General features: G+C 39.3%; 2 protein-coding genes across 2 annotated transcripts; both read right to left on the bottom strand.

The window, feature by feature from the left end:
- Positions 1–5,530: 5,530 nt before the first annotated feature.
- Positions 5,531–7,298, bottom strand: apnl (actinoporin-like protein). The gene is made up of 3 exons (XM_067616285.1): positions 7,140–7,298; positions 6,492–6,617; positions 5,531–6,389 (listed from the first exon to the last, which is right to left on the bottom strand). Exons 2-3 carry the CDS (start codon positions 6,593–6,595, stop codon positions 5,933–5,935), a joined length of 561 nt encoding a protein of 186 aa, XP_067472386.1. The 5' UTR covers positions 6,596–6,617; positions 7,140–7,298; the 3' UTR covers positions 5,531–5,932.
- A 494-nt stretch (positions 7,299–7,792) lies between these two features.
- Positions 7,793–11,961, bottom strand: LOC137201217 (bryoporin-like). The gene is made up of 3 exons (XM_067616162.1): positions 11,823–11,961; positions 11,624–11,732; positions 7,793–8,490 (listed from the first exon to the last, which is right to left on the bottom strand). The coding sequence occupies exons 2-3, from the start codon at positions 11,725–11,727 to the stop codon at positions 8,061–8,063; spliced, it is 534 nt and encodes a 177-aa protein (XP_067472263.1). The 5' UTR covers positions 11,728–11,732; positions 11,823–11,961; the 3' UTR covers positions 7,793–8,060.
- Between the last annotated feature and the right edge of the window lie 10,362 nt (positions 11,962–22,323).

The following is a 22,323-nucleotide window of genomic DNA, read 5'->3' as shown; positions in this document are numbered from 1 at the left end:
CACAGACAAAATGTTAGTGTTTCCCAGGGAACAGTGGTATCATCGCAAACCCCTAGTTTACAGTAACAGATGACCTGCTGTTTATCTGTGTATACACATAAGCAGCATATTTAATACATATCATCTATAGATAGAAAGAGGATGCCGAGTCAACAAAGCTGATAATTAAAACTTAACTAGGGTCTGTAGTGTTCACATCTATACTATCCATCCTTGAAAAATACCAGCTAACTGTATCAGAGCGATAATGAGGTCGGTATTTTACAAGAAAATCTTTTTCTTTTCTAAAAACATTTTTAAAAAAATCCATATATTGTGTATGTATATGTCAGCAAGAAATATAAGTTACTGCAAAATTCAAACTTGGCGTGCTTGCATGTGCCAGATATCCTCTGGACTGTGCGACAGTGCTGTGCTGTATCACTGGGAATCCTTCAAAGCAGTATATGAGGCCAATAGGTTATTCTCCAGCCCTTCAGCTGTGCCACCACACAGTTACATAACATTTTGAGATGCCCCAACTTGTACTGTATATAAATCAGCTGCCATGAACACAATCCTATGGGCCTCAGTTTCAATGATCTGTGCTGACACTCAAGTGGGTTGACTTAATGCTACGGGGCTGTAAGTGCTCTCTGAAATGGACCAGGGAGCATGTCTGCAGTCCTTCAGATATATTTTGTTATGTAAAATCTGTTGATCTGGGATGATCTGGGAACAAAAAGTCAGGAATACTTATGAAATTAGTACCACCAAGTTTGCTGTACACGGCAAAAGCACCAGTTAAAAGTAAGTAGAGTAAAAGTAAAACTGACGCTAAACATCGTTTGCTTTTCACTTTGAGATTGTGATGTTCCAAAAAAACAAAAACTACAATGACTAATGACTCTTAAAGTGGCTGCATGATAGAAACAAAACTAACATCGCAGACGTTCCTCAGGGTCAAACAATCACATACTCAGACAAGTGAATTAAACACAAGCCACAGCCACATCTGGTTCCCTCATTACAACTGTACTCAATAAATAAAGTCACAGGATCTATGCAAATAGATTCTCTTGAAACCTCCTTTAAAAAAAAAAATCATCTACTATTGGGGATTCATCTGGTATTGGTAGCATATTATTTATTAGTATTGGTGGTATATGGTTTCAAGAGGATCTGTTTTTTTACAACGTAGTTTCTTTACTATGATCTATGACATGGTGTTTATTATATTTTCGAAAACTAAGACACAGACTGCAGTTTGTTTGCACAGCACTTGAAGATACTAGACCTGCAATAGTGATCACACCCATGAGCCACAGCTGCGTCTTCAGTTGCAGGGTGGCGGGCTTTGGCTCCGGAGCCTCTGTGGGAGTCTCTGGGTCTTCTCGCCGTGGTAGCCGATGACTGTTTTGTCCCAGGGATCTGGCAGAGTGGAAGTTGGAAGAATAGTGGATAAGGGAAACTGTGGCTTTGGCTGCGGAAATAGTGGAGGTGGCTGATAGTGTCAGCGTGTCTGCTTTCCTATGAAGGAGCATTCAGCAGCATCCATGACAGCAAATCAACCTTTTCAACCAGCTAGAGCAAGTCAGTTTCCTGGAGTGGGTCTATTCCAAACTGGAGAGGCAAATCTGTAGAAACTTAAGAAACTCAAGTGCTCTTCATCACAGGTTTTCCTCAACGATGAGTTTATTGGAGCATGTGCACAGTGGACTTTTGCCAGACTTGATGAAAATTAAAAGATTGTACCCATTGATGCGAGTCATTCAGTGTGACATGAGTAATTACTTTGTTGTGCGAGATCCAGGCAGCTGGCAGTGCTATGTCAGAGCTGACCCTTCAGCTGGATGACACCGAGCTGGCAGCAGATGACTCTATATTCAAGTAGGTTTGACATCAAAACTGCTGCCCGATCAGTCAGAATAAACTCAAAGAAATACAAAGCATGAACAGTCATTTTCTACAGCCAGATGACAATTTCAGTGACAAGAGACAGAAATATTCTTCAGTCACCCAGTGATGATGGAGAAGAAACAGGGTCTGCTCTAATCTGTGAAGATCCTTTATGAGTAAACACAGTAGTTTTTGTACAGCTAAACTTTAGTCTGATATTCACAGGGGGAGATACAATAAATTCCAATATTTTTGAGGATTTAAAACAATGAGAAACGGAATTGAATTGTTTCATGTTACAAATAGACCTTTTAAAATACAACATTTATGGGAAGATTCACCAACTTTGCAGCCATAGAAGCATTAAGAGAGAAACATCATGGCGGCTTGGTGTCTTGCAATAATGGACTATAGAAAACAGGCGAAGTTATCAGTATTGTTACATGATACACATCTGTGCCACTCTGCATGCTGAGAAATTCCAACATAACAAACTAACATGATGAGACAATTTTCCAAAGCCTGCCAGGAATAACATGACCTTTGAACTTCACATCTCAGCTGAGTGAATTATGAACAGTCTGTGGAATATGACCCACAGAAATTTTGGAGTAACAAAATAAACCTGCAGAACAATGAGACACATTTTAAGCTTAAAATATTCGACTTTATTGTTTTACCCTTGTGGACTCTCTGGAAGGGAACCTAATTGAAGCCTGTAATTGAGCTCTGATAACTGGGCTACAGGCGTTGCTTGCCAGTCGGACACACATCAAGGCAGACACAGAGTGAACTATCTAAGAGTACCCAGCCGTGCTGGATGTCAACACGTATTTGGAACATTAATACCACTGTCTGCTCATAATAATGGGCTTTCTAAGGACACAAAGACAACTTTAATTTCCGTCTATACATTTGTATACATTATATTTTACTGTAGTCGCTGTCACTGTCACTGTAGAGTCTGGATGATATTTTGCAACTGTGTTAAAATAGCCCTGGTGTGCCTAGAGTGCTTAGAGCAGTAAAGCTGTGAATTGTGTGAGTACATTTCATAAAATGGGTGGCCTCTAGATGGCAGTCTTTGAGAGCATATTGTAGCTGAGGGCACTCCAAAATGTTTTAACTTGAGAGGAAAGAAAAATTATGTATTATATTTCTAATTGTGCCTTTGGTCACAAGCATTCAGTCGTTTGCAGTTCACATGCAAACCTCAGGTTATGGTAGTTCAGACATTAAGTGCTTCTGTTTGGACACTCCCAGTTTGAGTCAATATATTTGAGTCAATATATTATGAAGTTCTCAAGTACAGTAGGCTTTGTTTGAAGGCAAATAGTATGAACCATTAAGGCAGATACGTTTCTGTTGATCAACCCAGTGTCAGAGTGTCAGAAAAAAAAAATACAGGTGCTGATTATAGAAGATAGTTGTAATTCACACATGAAGCAGAAAGAGAAGGGTGTTGCAAGCTGTGTTGCAAGCTTGTTTTTACTTAACTTTTCAGTCTTTTTTCTATTCATAGCATAAAACTATAACGATTAACAGAATTCATTTTTTTTAATGTTTTCTAATTACAGAAAATACCAAGGGAAAGTGCTTGCAAAATTGAAATAGGCTGTAAAAGGCACTTTGTTGGCTTTTAAACTACCTTCCATGTTTTCTCTGAGGTCTTCCTTCCAGTGTGGTGCATAACAATAATTTTCTCTCATTCAGCTCTGCACATTTTCCTTCAGTGGGTTTAACCAGAGCCTCACTGTTGTTTGGTTTGATCAGCTGATTTTTCTATCATAAAAAAACATGCCAACGTGTTAACTTCAATAGTGCACCTGCATTTATCCACCTCCCTTTCCTCTTAATATCAAAGACAAATTTTTGACAGAAGCTTTTACCATGAGAAACAGCTAGATTCACTCTTGTTTAGAGGCAAATAGTATCAGTTTCAATCCACAAATGCTGAGCTTCTTATGTTTATCTGCACAGGAAGAAGCATTTTTCCACATATCTTTTGTTTCCTGTTTAGTAAGCCTAATCCTATACTGCTCTTAATTTTTTTTTTTTCATGCCCTCTTAATACAAATCACATAATGCACACAAGAACGTATTTGATATGAAACACATATCTGTGAGCCCAGGTGCATGTTTATGTATACTCAAAGATGCTCATCATTACACAAGCATGCACACAAATACTGTATGTAACAGTGCAGACACAAACCCAGAAGCACTGACTCTCAAACACACACAAACAATATAATTCAAAACATGAAAGAGGACTTATGTGCAGGTATAGTAAACCTAGAGGGGGGATTGAAAGGAAAAAATATGAAAGGAATGTGTATGAACTTATCCCTGTTTTAAAGCTTTTAAACAAAAGTTTCTGCTCAGTGTCTCCACCAGTTTATAGGGACTATGTGTCATTTCCCCAATACACGCGACAATGCTTCAGGGATTGAGCCTAAACAGGCTGAGTTTATGCCTCTATATTATGTATGGCTTTTATGCAAATGCAATGGTGACAGTGAGCAAAAACCTTTGATCTGGGCTTCTTTGTGGCTGGAACAGTTAAAGCTGCAAAAGCATCATGAAAACAGAATCAGGAATGCAGCATAGATATTGTAAATAGAATCGGGGGAACCTGATAACTTTACCTGTGATTTAAATAAAGAGCTGATATATTGCCTCCTCCTGTAAAACCCCATATTTTTGTAAGGTTAATGATTGCATCCATACAAATTGGCTGTGCCATTACTGCAAAACAAGTTGTTTGATGACAAGATAACACATCAAGATTGTCATTTCTCCCCAATTAAAGAAAGCTTTTAGTAAAGCTTAAAGCTTTTAGAAGGTGTAACGAGTTGCTGAGCTGTCATAATAATAGGGTCTTAACCTAAATCCATTCCTGTCTCATTCATTACTACCTTGTAGTTCCTGCCAAGATCATAATTGCAAGAAAAAAAAAGAAAGCTAGCGTATCTTTTCATTTTCTTTTCTCATTTGTTTCATAAAAATGAACCATGTGATAGTGTCTTGAGCAATAAGTGCATAACAGAGAAGGTTTTAGGGGCAACACAGGCGGTTGACACAAGCTTGCACTTAACCAGAACTGACTGTTCTGTTTTGTTATTTCATTGCAAAACTGATCTGATCTGTCCAGTCATGTTGTGTTTAAAAAGGAAACAATGGGTTATCTAATTGGAAATCTACATCTGCATACCACGGGCAAGATAGCGGGACCACAAATATTTAGACTATTATGTTCTGAAAAAAATCATACTGAATGTTAATTTTGTGCAAAATGACAACCAAAACAGAAACATTAGAAAAATATGCAAGTTAACACAACTTTTTAAATGTGGTATTTTAAAATCTTTGGCATACTGTATATACAGTATTAGCAATGATAGATGTGCTTTGCTGAACATTACGAGGAAGGGCGTGTCCTTACTGTATGCTCCTCTGATGCAGCCACTATGGAATAAAACTGCACCCTTTGTTTCAAATTTCAGCCCCACTTCCAAGTTTTATACAAACACACAGAGCATGCTATGGAATCTATGCATGCAACAGAAGCATAATTTTTTATTCATAAATTTCAATCAGATTTTTTTAAACGCTTTTGCACTCAGTCAACAGACACTCATACAAAAATAGCTCGAGAAAAAAGGTTTATTTTATTCCTCAGACTACAGTGTCAAGGTAAATACAGACAAGCTCTCAGTGTGTTTTATTAAGCTATGTGCCCTCGTCCTCCGGTGAGTCATCCTTTGATTTCCATTTCTAAAGATGCCATTCTACCGGATGCTATTGAAACAGACAGAGGCTTTGGCTATAAAAGGGGGATATTGCTGCCTGGATTTATAAACAAACTAAACTCTGATCTTAAGCAGATTTACAGAAGGGTAATACCCGGCTATACAGACACATGTCAGCAACAATACATCTGTTAAATCATGCACGTTGACTGTATTGGAAACAGTCTGCCAGGTAAAGGCTTGAAGTAGAGGGATGAATTTGCTCTCCAGACACATGACAGAAATATTGTTAGGAGGGGTCTCTAGTATGCCTGCTGGCCCATGGGCGTGAAAAGCTTATCCCACACCTCCACCTTCATGATGGCTTTCCCCAGGGGACACATGGTGGCTTTGATATCTAGGTAGTTGCCCACATAATTGATTCCTGACCCAGTTGCTTCCTCCCTGACAAACCCATGCTCATGCTGCTTTTTCTCATAGTACATTTCTTTATACAAATCCTTATCACAGTTACGGCCCTTTTTGTGGATGCCCACTGCATACCAGTTCTTGTACAGGTTGTAGTCCCAGGGAACTGCGAACATGATGGCCAGAGTCTCAATGTAGTCGTTCCGTGACTTCTCGAAAAGGTCGTAGGTCATCACACCAACGCTGCCTGTTGATTTGCCGCTGGACTTGGTGAAAGTGCAAACCTCCGTCTTTAGAGGACGCACTGTGGGTTGAGGTGGGTTGTATGTCTCCCCATTCTCAAGGTACACCCTAACCAGTACACAAAAAGACACATACATTGATCTTTTTGATCTCTTTAATACGTTTCATACAAGCCTGAAAATACATGTTTCCAAAACAGTCAGGGCTTACCTGGGGTTGATGAGGCAGTAGTTGTTAGTGAGATTCGTGATTTCAATGGTGACACTTCTCCTGCTGGTCACATCTGCTGCTACAGCTTCAGCTGACTCCGTCATGTTGGTATGGCTGTGAGTTCCGCTTAAAACAAAAGTCATTTAAGTGTTAACCAGCTGAGCCAGTCAACTTCCCAGCTGTGAGTAGCACACTGGGAATCATCAGAGTCACACTTATTACAGTATAAAATATCCTCCTGACCTCTGCTCTGCTGACATGCTCTATTGGCATTACATTGACCTTCAAAAGCGAACATAGACTGGCTCTGAGTTTATCAAAAATGCATTTCAGAGGCTAATGAGATTTCGAAACAGTTAACAACCAGAGAATGGCTGCAGACTCTCTTTGCCTCATTAGAGAATGTACCTTTTCAATTACAGCACTAAGTACCATGCAATAATGACATTAGAGTGAAAACACTAGGAAATATGATCACCCCTTTTATCAACAGATATGAGATAGAAATCAAACAAATGCCCCATCAGGCTGCTATGCGCCTCTTCAAACTGCTTATTATAGAGTCATGTGATTATTGCTAATGATCCATATTCTGTGCTGTATCTTCTTTATCAAAGGCTTTTTCCCCAAATATCCTGAGTGACTTACCTGCTGAGAACCTCTGTTGGTGCTTGCAAATCCCAAAGTGGGAAAAAAGTCAGTAAAAAGGTGGTGCCAGTAGTTTTTTTTTCAACAAGGATGTATACCAGTACCCAGGAAACCCTCCCACTTGGAACACAATCACAGTTCAACAGTATACACCCTCTTTAAACACACGTTGATCAAACAGCCAATCGCTCATGCAAAAAGACTTTGATGGCAAATATTACCATGTTCCCCCTTCTCTGGAATAGCACAGCCGCACCCTAATTGTGTTAACAGACCTGAACAGTTGGGTAAACCAGGACCATTCACTCACGCAGGTGGTTGGCATCCTCATTCCTGTGGTATTGTGCAACTGAACAAGTCGGGACAGACATCTCTGTAGCAACTTTGCTCATATCCTCTCTTTTGTTGAACTTCTTGCATTCCAAATACCACACAAAAACCACACACTCAGAGCAAGATGGAGAGTCTCGCAGCCAGTGAAGAACAATATTGTTACCATGCCTATTAAAAAAACATCTATGCAGATATTCCATCTGTTGCTACTCATTAGAATTGGATGGATCCAGCTAAAAGATTAAAAAATGATCACTGTTCATCAGTAATAATGAAAGCATACTGAATGAAAACATATCCCACACAAAGTAACACAAGCATCGGGTCTGAATGTTTTATTACCATAATCAAAGAAAAGAGAGTGTACAATATACATAAGCCCAAGAAATAAGCTAATGGAGAATCAATGAGCTGGCTGTCAGATATTGATATCTTTCAGCAGACACAAAATACAGATGACAGCAAAATCAGTCTTCCTCTCCACTGGATGTTTTTCTAAATGACAACATGCAACAGTAGTCAAATTAAATGGAGTTTATTTACTCTGCAGGGTACAAAAGCAACATAAAAGGAGTAGACTCTTTTACACTAACGACCCATTTTATCGTAGAGCTCCACTTTAACAATGGCTTTGCCAATAGTAGACATTGTGGCCTTCAAATCAACATATGTGGCTCTGTATTCCAGCCCACTACCGTTTGTGTCAGAACGGGTAAAGCCACTGAGGTCTTTCCCATCATACATCTGGTCGTACAGATTTTTGTCACAAGCACGGGACTGCTCAACCATGCCTACGGCCAGCCGGTTATTGTACAGGTTATGGTCAAAGGGCACAGAGAACATGATGGCCATGCGCTCGGAGCAAACCCGGCTCTGCATATGGAACAGGTCGTAGGTCAGCAAACCGACAGCGCCCGTGGCAGTGTTGTCATCCTTGGTGAAGGAGCACACTTCGGTCATGTTGGGACGAACTGTAGGCTGGGGTGGGTGGTGACTGAAGCCACTTGACATGTAGACCCTATACAGAAGAGCAAGAGACAAATCCTTACTATCACTGATAACTTTCAGTTTGATTTCCTTCAGACACCAGTGTTTTGTTGAAAAAAAAAACAGAGTTTTGTAAGTTTTGTGGAGATTGTAGGTGTACTTTTAGGGTGTTGGGCTTTCCAGTTGTGAAACACCTTATGCTGATGGATGAAATGTGACTGTGCAAGTACTGCTGTGGACTTCTAAGCAACAGTGAGTGTACCTGCTTGAGATGTGCAATGAGGCGGTGTGTGTCACTACATGATGGATAGGTGGATGTTCTCAGCAAAGTGATGTCACACATGAAAACCACCCATCCAAGATATGGTCTGTCCTGCCACAGTTAGATAAATGTAGAAGCATGACACAAATGCCAATAGACGCATCGTTTTTATTTGTTTTATTGTTTTGTTTTAATTCATTTTCAGTGGCAGGTAATAAAGCAAATAATTTCTATAGGGGAGAACGGGGTAACATGAGCCACTTTTTACATTTGATGATTTTACTGCAAAATAAAAGTGTATTTGTTTCAAATAATAGTTACTATATATACCTCAGGTTGTTGTGTACCCATGGAAATTATTATGGTTTTAGAACAATGAGCCATCAAAAAAAGTTAGTCCTATGGCACAACTTACCCCAAGGTAGGGGTAAAATGAGCATGGGAATGGGGTAAATTGAGCCCTCTATGGGTAAATAGTGTTACCATTAAATACTGATATAAAAATTACACAAAATCAAACAAATTTGAGATAATTTTGAACTTTATTGATGTCATCAATTTGAAAAAGGCAAAAACAGACAGGTGACAAATCAAAGGAAAACCTGGTACAGGTCTGAATGCTGGACCCCTACAGTGAAGGGATCTGGGGGCTCTGTTATGCTGTGGGGGGCATTTTGCTGGCATGGTTTGGGTCCACTTGTCCCCTTAGAGGGAAGGGTCACTGGTAATCAATACAAAGTAGTTGTGAGTGATCAGCTTTATCCTGTGATGAAACATTTCTATCCTGATGGGAGTGGTTTCTTCCAGGAAATTTAAGATGAATTCACAGAGAGCAAGTTGTCTTTCAGAGTTTTATTGCAATATCCAGAATACATATTTGCAAGTCCAGATCTCCCAGTTTGCTAGGCTGAAGAGATATTGAATGAAGTTCAGTGTCGGTACTTGCATATACAGCCACATGCATCACAATCATCCCATATTCATCACCCTAACAGTTATTTTTAATTAATTCACTGTATCTCTTGGGAGTTTCTTTCGGTCTCTGCTGAGAAGTAAGAGTTGAAGGCCAAATCTGTATCTGCCTTTCCTCCCTGGACATTCCCTCTAAAGTTACAGTTACCAAGTCCCACACCTCACCTTTGATAGTACCTGTTAGGAACATTTTCATACAGGAAGCAGAGATCATAAAGTCTTACAATGAGCTTTTGACTATAAGGCAGTGTAACATAATCTTAAGACAATAACATAAGTGTATATGTTTCCATTTCAATGACAATGCCCCCATTCAAAGGACACGAGGGGTCACTGAATGGTTTGATGAGTATGAAAATGATGTGAATCATATGCTATGGCCTTAACACTCACCAGATCTCAACCTATTTGAACATATATGGGAGATTTTGAGCTGACGTGTTAGACAGCGCTCTCTACCACCATCATCAAAACACCAAATGAGGGAATATATTTTTGAAGAATGGTGTTCATCCCTCCGGTAGAGTTCAGAGACTTGTAGAATCAATGCCAAGGAGCACCGAAGCTGTTCTGGTGTCCCAACACCTTACTAAGACACTTTATGTTGGCTTTTCCTTTAATTTGTCACCCGTCTGTATGTACAGCATGTTCGTGTGGCTTAAACTTAACATAAGTCAACAATTAGTTATTTATTCATCAACATTGTAGCACTTGTAACAGGGATCAAAAATGAACTGTGTCTCTAGTTTCTAGGATATCAGAAAATAATTTTGGGGGGTAAATTGAGCCGTTGACTCAACTTGCCCCAACATCACTGGCACGTTTTACCCCACAACCTCCATTTTGACAAAACTGTGGTTCAGGTCCACAGTTATGCTAAGTTTATTACCTTGTTTTGTAGCTTAGACTGACTTAACTGACTAAACACGTAATAATGTCCAAAACTTATCTTTTTTAATTAAGATACAAGACTGATACAAGACTTTAGTAACATGATGAATTCATTTGGCATGACAAAAATCTTTTTTTCTTTGCTCTGTTTTGCTGACCACTCTCTCCATGTGCTTGAGTCCAAGATGGATTGAGTAATATGAACTATTCTTTCGTAATTTGTGATCACATGATTACTTTTTCTTATGGTTACCTAGATAAAGGGAGTGGCTCATTTTACCCACTGGCTCTATTTACCCCGTTCTCCCCTGTATGAAATAGATGGCATATTGACATTTCACTCGCAATATCATTGAGCTTTACTTCTAATTAAATACAGCATAACCACTTAGAATCAACAAAGACAATCTGTGCCTTTTCTATGACTACCAGAGAGACAAAAAAATTGCGAATACTTCATTTTTCTGAAGGGAGTCCATGCTAATAGTATCAAGATGTTTATTTGAAGCTGTAATCAGTCAGTGGACTCTCAAAGCACTTCAAAGAAATGTATTAAGCCTTTTGAAAATAAATGCCTGTCACTGGAACCAGTCGAAGTTGAGTATATATTCAGGCCATGACACTCTGCAGCAACTCATCTATAAGTGCAGAAAACAATTGCTGGTGCAGGTATGATAGATTTGCCAACCTGCACTGACCTCTAATTTAGAGATGCATTTTACCCAAAAGACAGAAAGAAAATTAAAATCTAGTTTTTCATTAACTGCAAATGTGAGGAGACCTAATTACAGGTGCTTTAGGGAGTACAGGTTAAACAGTATGGCCAGTATAGTAAATTACTTTATTGTATTATCTTATGAAGTTGCTACACTTTTAATCACATTATCTCTGCAAATACTGCATGATGTCATTCATCAAGTTGTATTTTTATACATTAATCATTCTTGTGTCTTTATCCAGTCAGGTTTGATTTTAAATATTAAGTTGTGTATTATGTACTTTTGTAACATGTATTAAATTGGTAAATACATCGACTTACTTGGGGTTGATGAGGCAGTAGTTGCTGCTCACATTGGTTATTTCTATGGTGCAGTTTCTGTTGGTGGTGAGAATGGCTGACACGGCTTCTGCTGTTTCTGGCATCTTGGCTGCAAGAAGAACAGGACTGAAAGCTTAGAACAGTATATCAAGATATATATCAAAGTTAAGTTACCTTCCTTTGAGTAAGTTATATTCACCTTTTTGGAGTTAAATGCTGGAGTTGAGCTAGTCAGCAGCGTCAAGTTCTTCTTTCTCAGATCCTGCAGAGAGGTGGAGACTGTCACCTACACAGGGCTTGTTCCAACACAAGCACAGGCGTGTCCACTGTGAAATGAACATACACCATCTTGAATGGAAAATCCTATCTCAAAAAGAAGCACTTCAGCCACTTGCAGTAACGTCCTATGATCACAGTATATAGCAAAAATGAGGTGATTCATTGAGGTAATATATATAATACAAACAGTAGAATATGATAAGACAACATCTGTCAAAACTGTCAGCACATTTCAGCCTGTTGCATATTTGCCCTCACGTCATATGTGGGCGGTATTGATTCCAACTTGGTATCCGTTATTGTGAGTTCAAGAAAATTATTCTATCTCACTAAACTTTATGCCGTACATTATTGCAAAATCTTATTAGATTATCTAATCTATAGTTTAAACCTTATTTCATTTATTGTTCTTCAACTATTCAATTAGCTATTATATTAAATTTAATTGATTTAATTTCACCATTTTTCAATGAACTCATCTCTTTGCTCTTGTGGGACACCATTGCTGCTCAGGACATATATTTCATAAAAACCCTTATGGAACATTTCATGTTCTGTCTTGCTTGAAACTATAATCTCACAGGCATTGCACAACTGATTGCTTGTTGTTGTTGCTACAGGTGATGGCTAGCGACAGATTCCTGTGGGAACCTCACTACATCAGTCACAAATTTCAACACACTGTCTCACTCTTATATTACTAATTCTTTTGCTGCCGATCTGCTCCCACTAGAGTGTGGAATGGAAAAGGAGACACTCCCCTTTTCCATGTAGGAGCAACTTACAAAAACAATGGATTATGTAATAGAGCACAGCACAGTGCAGTGTTATAATTATCCATAATATTACAGGGCCTTAGGGTCTCCCTAATTATATATGTTTTGCAAACTTTGTGTGTGCTGAGATGTGTTCATTAGACCACCAATGAATTCAAGTAATACTACAGCAGCTGTTCCGTTCCATACAGTACATCAGGCGCCTAGAATTTGATTTAAATCCTTCAACTTCAGTGCTTGAAGTCACCAGATGGCACCAAACATGCATTTGCAAAAATACATTTGCACTACACAGACTTTGTAAGTTAGTATTTGCTCTCTGATGGTCAGCCAGTGACCATGGCAGAAAATCTCTCTAAAAAAAAAAAAAAACATTATACAGCATGCCCTTCATAATGTCCTGTGATAAGGGAGTCACTGCATGCAAATAGTTATAACATAGGCGTAATACTACATATCAGGAGCTTTATAGGTCTAATGCAAAATAATAAAATAGAGTGGATATAACCAGTAATATAATAGTGTGTGTGATACATTATATATTATTATGAAACTAGAAATACTGCCCTGTGGTTATACGCCTCCGCCAACCAGTCAAGTTGCAGTTTACATCCATGTCTGTCAAGACTCATATAATATTTATAGTGAAGACTTTGAGGGAATTTAATAAGAGGTATTAAGTCTGACCTTTGACCTTTGACCTCCACATTCTAATCAGTTCATTCTTGAGTCCAAGTGGACATTTGTGCCAAATTTGAAGAAATGGGATGGATGGATGGATGGACAACCCGCAAACATAATGCCTCCGGCCACAGCTGTCGCTGACGCGGAGGCATAACAAAATGAAACCTCAGCAGGACCTGTAACACTTTTCATCCGTGAAATCTTACTAGGTAATGATACAGCAGACTGAGCCTGACCAGCTGAATTTGAGATGTCCCAAAATGACCACCATACAGAAGATAAACCCTTTTGACATGACCTCTCCTCTGCTGCCACCCTCAGGGCAAACTTCACAGCTTTACATTTACAGTTTTTTATTAATTTTTGTTGTCAAAGCACTGTTTTCCAATGTTAAGAACAAACTTTAATCTGAGACTAAGACTAGCAATGCTGCCGATTTTTCATCCATCCAACAATTCTGTTTACTGTAATGTTAGTGAGCACTACACTGTCCGTGCAAGACCTTAAGTAATGTTCAAGAATGCATATATACATACAGCAATAAACAAAAAACCACAAGTGTTGACTACTTTCTTTTCAACTACATTTTAAGGGATATAAACTGACAAAAATGAATTTTAATAGCCTTTAAGTTGTACAGGTAGTAAGAGTTGGGTATCCTTTATCCTGCAACACTTGACCACCCGTTTAATAACACACACACACACTATCATCCTCAATTGATTTATGTCAGAATTAAGTTACATTTCCTCCTATTTTAAGCAGGTCTGTAAATTTAATCACACTGCAGTGTTATCTTTGCAGTTTCTGAGAACAGTTTGTAAGAGGCAATTAAGAAGGTGACAAAAGGACAGAATATCAGTGATCTCTATTCGTCGGTTGCTGTAGCATTTAAAGTGTTATGATGACAAAGATAAATGTTCGCTGAAGATGAAACCGTATTTAATTATAGTGGCTGCAGTATCAGTATCTCAACATGTCACTCACATTGCTTTTTTTGTCTGTTGGATATTTTTTCTCACATTTTCTCTACTTACTTCCCTCTCTCAGTCAGTCTTGACTGTCTGCAAGTGAGTGTCAGGTTAATGCTTTGCTGGACTGACACTATAAATTATTTTACTCAGAATCATATGGTAGACTGTAACAGCCATCGCAGATACACTATTTAAACAAAATATTACTAAACACTACTTTTCAGTCAGAATGCTTGTTTACTGTTTTGTATTGAGTCTTAATTAAACAGTAAAGTGAAATGCTAAGTCAGTATTTTGTCACCATTGAAAGCTGTGCTGCTCTGAAAATAGCTGAGCCATTACCAGAAATGTCATTTGTACAGTATTGCACCACAACCAAAATCTTGTTGGAATATACCTCTTTCACAGCAGACATGTTGATTTTTCATAGCAGGAAAAGCAAAGATGCAATTAATAACATTAATGATGGCTCAGGTCCAGTAAAGTATACAAGGAAGCCATACAGTCCACATTATGCACTATACCAGGGTTGTGAAATTGGAAAAACTAAATGGGATGCAGCCATAAGTAACTGCACATGTGCATTTCCTGCTTTGGCATGTCAAAATGTCTATTTTGAAAAAGATCTGATAAATGCATAGTAAAATTTGTGACAAATACACACACCTACACCTCTGTAACAATCAAAGACGGGGCTTGAACCCATCAGTGCACTCAGTAGAAAGGGCTGATAGGGTGAAAACAATCCTTACTTTGTCAAATGCAAACTAAAGTTTAAAGTTAAAGGTAAGAAGAGGTCAAAAGAAAATGGCGAATAGGTCAGCTGCAGTCAGACTGAAATCTGCCTGGCGAAATTTATTTGCGAGGTGTGGCCAAGAGCAAGGAGGACAGGAAGCAGTATGGATTGGGTTGTAAACATAAACTGCGGGAACTAGCACAGCTAGCGTGCTAACAACAACAGTCCACAAATTTGTGAATTATATAGCGTTTAATCAAATACTTCACTGTCACTATCCTCTGCCACTGTCCTTTACTCACTGCACTCAAATGATATCTCTTCTTCTCTGCTGCTGTTATCACTCAGCTGCACAGTTATAAAACAAGAATATAAATAAACAACATTTCCTGAACGGAAGGTCAATCCCACCCCTCTCTCAAACCAGCAGGATCATGGGGGGAGCACAGTGATTTCACACGTCAAAGTTCAATCAGATTGAACTCTTCGCGAAGCAAAGGATGTGGATCAATTCGCAACCAGAAGTGAATGTGTCTTGCCCAGTTCCACATAGACATGAATGAGAAGTGAATTTTGGTGTGAACGCACCATTATACAACATACACATCTGATAAGCAGTAAGAGCCAACTGATATCTCTTAAGACTAATGGGCAGTGAACCAGATCTCATGAGAGAAACAAGCCTGAAAGAAGCAACTTAGCTCTCCAAAAAAAAAAAAAAAAAAAAAAAAAAATTAAAAAAGCCCGCGCTCTGAGACCCTCAATCCAATGTGCGTAAGCCTCATTGACGAGAACGGTGCTGCGTTTCTTTTATGTTTATCAGTGCTGGCATGTTAAACAAGATCTGCATGATGTGCACGTATTTCACACTTTTACAGAATCTGCACACTGCCTTTGAATCGTCCCCCACTTGAGGTTGAATCCTGTCTTTTAATACACTCTCTTGCTCACACTCTTTGTTGAAGTTTTTTTTTTTTACCATATTTCACCCACTTAGAAATGTAAGAAGTTACACTTGTAGATGGACAAGTCAATACTGATTGAATAATCATGAAAATGTAATTGGCTTCTCTTATGTATCCTTATCCTGCTAGTCCTCTCATCTTACTTATATACTGCCCTTTACACTTGTAAAGCATGAACTGTCACTCAGTTTAGTGTTTAAGAATAAGTTCAAAAGCAGTTGATCTTAGAGAAGCACTCAGTTCAGTTTTCAGTAATGTATGTTTTCTTTGACAGCATTAAATAAAACCTAATGTGATGTAAGGTGAAGGTCTTTACTTGAATGTTGAGCAGAAAACTTTACTCTGGAGTTCTTTCACATATACTGTGTGCTCTTCTAATAGCGTGTACTGCCAGAGTTAAATAAAAAGTTTTTATTTGCACAAAAACAGGAACAGGAAAACAGGACTTTTGGTTGACCCTACAAACCCCTGGCTATACATTCACCGTGGGGAAAAACAATGAGGAAATCCATCAGGTGAAAAGGCTGGTGTAAAGGAAAGGGTTTGGAGAAGATGGAAGAGGAAGGGAGAGGGAAAGGAAGTGAAAGAACTGAAAAGTATGATGGCTACCCTTGTATGTAAATAAATGAATAAATGAAAAAGAGTGCACATCAAACATCACATAATGAATACAAATTCTGGTGTCTTTTTTTGCTGCTGAAATTTTGGTGGGAAATCCAAATCCAGCATCACCCCACTGGATTTTGTCTTTCAGCTACAGGGCAACAGGTTTTAAAAATACATCATTTCCCAGAGGGGTGAAATAAACTCAGTCATGCAAAAAAATGGCCGGGACCTCTATGCTTTATCTGAGGATGATGTACAATGTTCCACCAATAGACAAAACAAAGGTAGCCATGCATCACACCTTCTTCTTGGGATGGGCAGACCTCCACTGGTATCACTGGATGATGGCAGAGAAGATGATTTTCATCTGAGGGAATTGCTGGTGGAGATCTTGCAAGTCCTGCTTGATCCCTGTGGTCTCCCTATAAAAGAAAAACAAAAAAGAAAACAGTATCACTTCCCTATGAAACCTTGTGCTGGTGTGTTGTTAAATTTACCATATTTCATTTAATATTGTTATTTTATTATTTAATATTTTACCAGGCTATAGTGTGCACTATGAGTGTATAATTTATTCAACACTATATTTAAAAAGCCTTCAGTTGTGGTACATCCAGCAGGAAAACAGCTTGGTTTGTCCAAGTGGTGTTGCCATACCTAGCAGTCCTAGATGGCAGACCTGCTCAACTGATTATATTTGGGGATATAATGGTGACTGGGTCTGTCCACTTACTGCCAAAAAGAAGAACCACTTGCGAGCAAGCAGGTAAATGTTTTGCGAGCAGGAGAGCAGTGATAGTAGTTGTGCAGGCAGGAACACACTGGGGACCCCTGGAGGGCAGGTGTGAAACAGCAGGTTTGAAACAGCAGGAAATGTTATATCAGCAAAGTCATTTACTGTATACACTTAATATACCACTACAGCATCCATATTCCAATACCCCAGGGTAATAATTTGCATGTGGCAGGAGGCAAACTCTCATTTTCACTGTATTATTTTATCATCCTCAATTTACATTTACAGTAATTTGACTCTGCAGGCATTTATTAGAACATGTTTACATCATACTTAACAATCAAACACATCATATTATGCATTTTTGCACAAATCTGCAGGAACGTCCTGTTGATTTTTAATGGCAGAAATTATACCAAACGATTTTGATTTTTATTATTTTATGTAGCCTCTGATATGTACCTAATAATGTGTACAATATGTTTTTCATGATGTACTCATAAAGATGCCTCTCTGCTCTTATGTCCATTATCAGACTCACAGTCCAACCGTGTCATCCAATGCTTGACGTCTGGTTTTGTTTTGACCTTTTCCCAGAACCACTCTTTCTCTTCCAAATGTAATATCGACATTATGGAGCTCCGGGATGTAGAATTGGCCACTTAGGACATGTGAAAACAACCATGATCATAAATTGCTCCTTTGGCACTAGCTTAGGCAGACGTGCCTGACTGATTTTAGATTGATATGACTTTGTGCTTCCAAGCATCAGTAAAAAAAAAATTAAGCAAAAACATGCATTGTTGCTTAAATCCCTGCTGCTTTTTGATTGTCTGGAGACAAAAGGTTTAAGTGATATTTTTAACGTAGTACTTTAGATGTGAAGAAAATAAAACAGGTTTTGCGTCAGTTAAACACTAACACCTCATGATTTATGGACACATTCACATTCCATCCCGTTCAAACCTTTTTTTTTTTTTTTCAGCACTGCATATGAAGTCAACCACTTCGCAGCTCTAATGATGTGCAACATCAGTGACATTTCTGCCTCTCGAGGCCACACTTTGCGTCTGTCTTAATCTCTTTATCTCTGCTGTTATGCCTGACGATAATTGTTTTTCCTGATGCAGTGCTTTTTAACGGGCACTTTTTGGACAAATCATTTTATAAAGCAGTGCCCATCCCGAGCTGCTATCTTAGGTTTATATCTCATTCATAATGTAAAATGTATAAAAATATCTCTCAGCTCACCTGCGGTCACAGATCATTTTTATGTTTATGTGTGTTAAATGATGATGTATGTAATTCAACAGCAGGACAGACAAACTCATCCTTGTACAGAATACTGTTTACTGATTTGGAGGTATTTTGATTTTGGACTTTGGATGCAGGATAAATTGCAATAACTTCAGTGATATCCTGACTTTACCTCCAGCTTCTCATGAGGTTGGCATTTTTGCCTTATAATGAAATGTCTTGACAATGGATCACCATGAAATTTGGTACAGATATCCATAGTGTCCAAATTATGTATCCTAATGACTTGATGCTTCTCCTGACTTTTTCTCTAGCGCCACCATAAAGTTGGATGGATTGCAATAACTGTGACGATATCCTGACTTTTCATCTAGCACCATCATCGGGTCACAATTTCAATTTGTCCAATTCTTTGGTTTATAACAAAATACCTGTAAAAAGAATGACATTCCACTAGCCTGCTGTACTTTGTTTTTAGTGCTAATTAGCAAATGTTAGCATGCTAACATGCTAAACCTCATTGTGAGCATGTTAGCATACTGACATTACCATGTAGCTCAAAGCGCTGTTAGCATCACTGATCACTGTGGACTCTTAAGTCTCGTCAAATGATGTGCACGCAGAATTTCAGCCTTCATACTCTCATTTATATCTCTAGTCATGCTGTAAACAAGGTCCTCCAAAAAAGAAAAACAAATTAAACTTTAATATAGGTAGCTGCCCACTTTTCCATGTTAACATTTCAATACTCAGGCTCTTTTGGGTTTGAATAGATAGCGATGATCAGAAGAAGAGAAATTCATGATCATCAGAGTTGAATACTTTCATTTATTTCCAGACCATATACACAACAGACTCTTTCTTTGTTCAAGGCAGCACTGCTCAGAATTTGTGCAGTTTCTCAAAAGTAAAAAATCTAAAATTGCAGACAATCACTTAAGCCAGAGATCCAAACACTGGATATAAAAAACCCCTTTTTTAAACATTTTTATATATATTTAATATTACCGCGGCATAAACTCTTACAATTTCATCTTCCTTCAGAATAGAAGAATCTGATTAATCCCTTCAGTCATCAAAATGGTCTTCAAAGGTAAAGGTTCTCAAATGTGGGGTAATGGGCGGGGGGAAGCAGAAGGGGATTATGCAAACTTCACAGTGATTAATTTTGGCCTGAGACGTATCTCCACTGATGGTAGCCGGGAGAGGAGCATATTGATTGATTGCTGCAGGGGGCGCGAGGTTCTGCACATTTACTTTTTGATGAATAGGCTGTCAGGGCCACGAACAACCAAATATGGCCCCGTAAATGAATGTTTAAGCGATTATGGTATAAGTGTAAATATTACACATCCATTAAGGAGGATTACATTTGGTGCCACTTTGAAGAGGGGAGGAAATAAAAGGGACAAGCACGCAGAATATCCCACAGCAGAGTAGGTGCATGGAGAAATGTGGTTTTAATCTGCATAATGTTTAAGAATTCTAAATGGGAAAGTCCTTGACATTAATCTGTGTGTGTGCGTGTGTGTCTGAGCATGCATGCGCGCGTGTGTGTGTGTGCGTGTTTATGACGGCTGGTGTGTGTTTTTCAAGAGAGCAAGGACTGAAGAAGGGGGCTTTAAGTTGACAGAGCATGCCAGTGCATCCACCCGCTCAAATTACCACGCGACAAAACGCATCTAGGGTGTTGCACTGGAGGTGAGAGTGGGAATAAACGCCTGCTTCAAAGATGATTTGTGCTCGGCGTGGATTAATTCCCCCACCTAAGAAAAATCAATAACACCGTGTGCAATAGGAATACATTTGTGTCACCTCTTTGGGAAAAAGGAAGTGAAAACACAGCTCAGAAGCAGGTTTAGACAATACACATCACAATGACTAAAACCCAGCTGGTTAGAAGGCTCATTCTGGAGAGCTGCCAGTAATTAAGGACCTTCTCTCTTTGTCTCTCTCTGTATCTCTCTCCATCTCACAGCTCAATGTGAATTAAATACATTCTTTCCAAAATAGCACTTGTGTAATCTTTAACTTTTGAAGCTTCAGCATTTGATCATTCTAAATATGCAAATATATTCACCATCATTCATTGTTCAAGTAAGCACTTTCCATCTCATTTTTGGCATGCAATCCCCTACATTTTTTTTTTTTTTGCCGTCATATCAGCGATCTCTTCAAATGGGAGACTGACTATTTTGTTGATTTATAATGATTGGGGAGCATACTTTATGCACATAAGCTCACACATGGATGCATGTAAACACAAGCGGCTCATACGAACACACAGAAAACACACACACATCATGAACAATGCAAAGAGATACTGATTTCAAACACATACTGAAATTCCATTGGGAGAAACCCAGTGTGTTTTTCTTCTCAACAGCATGTCAAAAGACTGAAATGTAAACAAATCTGTTATCCTCATTGTGGGCTCATTCTGCTACATTTCTGCTAATTAACAAATATGAATAATGTTTTTTTTTCTATCCTTTTAACTGCTAGCTATGTTTTTCTGAAAAACATCTTGACTTTTGCCCTGAACATCCACGTTATCTTTCAAAGACATTTTGGGACAATATCTGCAAGTGTTCATGCAAACATGCAGAGTTTGCCATACATTTCCATATCCCCAGACAGAGCGTCCTCATCCTGGCATTGACTAAATGATAAACACCAGGGCCTCTGTTTGCCACTGATCTTCTGAAGAGAAGACGGACAGAAGATCAATAAACTCCCCACCCTCCATCCCATCTGTAGGCATTGGCTTTTCTTCTGTTCTCCCCCCCCCCCCCCCCAACCGCACTCTTTCCCCAAATTGTCGCTCTGTCATCGCATCTTTCATCAGCCCTCGTGCGGCCTCTCTGACGGCTCGATCCTCTGCCTTTCACTCGCACGCCCACAACCCTGTGCCGCCCTTCCTGCCGCCCCCACCTTCCTCTCCTCCGTCCTGCTTTATAAGAAATATAATCCCATTGATCCAAAACCCGATGTGAAGCGTTGATCTGTAAACAGACGAGTGCTCAATAAGAGCTGTCCAGTCCTCTAGAGAGGAGATGGAGGGATGGAGGGTGTTGGAGGGGCGAGGGTATTCGAGGTGCAGCTGGTTATGGAGAGGTGTGCTCGTGAGAAGGGATGCTGTGAGAGGAGAGAAGGTGGTGATGGTGGTGATGGTGGTGATGGTGGTGGTGGTGGTGGTGGTGGGGTCTTAGTATCTGTGTGTCTCGGAATCATTTATCAGTTTTATTGCTTTCTTGTCTTGTTGTTGGCTGCCATCGCCCCTCACCTGGCCCTCCTGCTCCCACTAAACCTCGCTCCCAATCCCTGCTGCAGCTTCACTTCGATCAAACTATGTTCTACCCGTGCAATTAAAAGTCTGCAGCTCAGGGTGAACAGATGAAAGGTGTGACATTTTGCTTTTGACTGACGATGAATTCAGAGTGACGGGCCGGACAGACGCATCCAGGCAAGGATATGGATTTATTTTTTTTCCTCCCTTATGTTCCCACACTCTCCCCACAACCCCTCCTCCTGCCTCCCCTGTTGTCTTATTTGCCTCTTTCTGAGGTGATGGGGCCTAGCTGTAAGGGAGTGTGCCCCACACCCCACCTCATCCTAAATCATTACTTGACAGTTTAAAAGGGCACAAAGCAATGGATGGCTTTTTTTCCCCCTCTGTGTTTCCAT

The sequence above is a fragment of the Thunnus thynnus genome, chromosome 17 (assembly GCF_963924715.1).
Source record: "Thunnus thynnus chromosome 17, fThuThy2.1, whole genome shotgun sequence".
Taxonomy (NCBI): Eukaryota; Metazoa; Chordata; class Actinopteri; order Scombriformes; family Scombridae; genus Thunnus; species Thunnus thynnus.
Note: the sequence above shows the minus strand (reverse complement) of the source record. Positions and strands in the feature narration are given on the sequence as shown.

What these genes read in the sequence shown, in the direction of transcription:
- apnl (XM_067616285.1), bottom strand. Translation starts at nt 6,595, where the DNA reads ATGACGGAGTCAGCTGAAGCTGTAGCAGCAGATGTGACCAGCAGGAGA. An exon ending in TACTGCCTCATCAACCCCAG is followed by an intron (nt 6,390 to 6,491) that starts GTAAGCCCTGAC and finishes TGTACTGGTTAG; the next exon opens with GGTGTACCTTGAGAATGGGG.
- LOC137201217 (XM_067616162.1), bottom strand. Translation starts at nt 11,727, where the DNA reads ATGCCAGAAACAGCAGAAGCCGTGTCAGCCATTCTCACCACCAACAGA. An exon ending in TACTGCCTCATCAACCCCAA is followed by an intron (nt 8,491 to 11,623) that starts GTAAGTCGATGT and finishes TCTTCTGTATAG; the next exon opens with GGTCTACATGTCAAGTGGCT.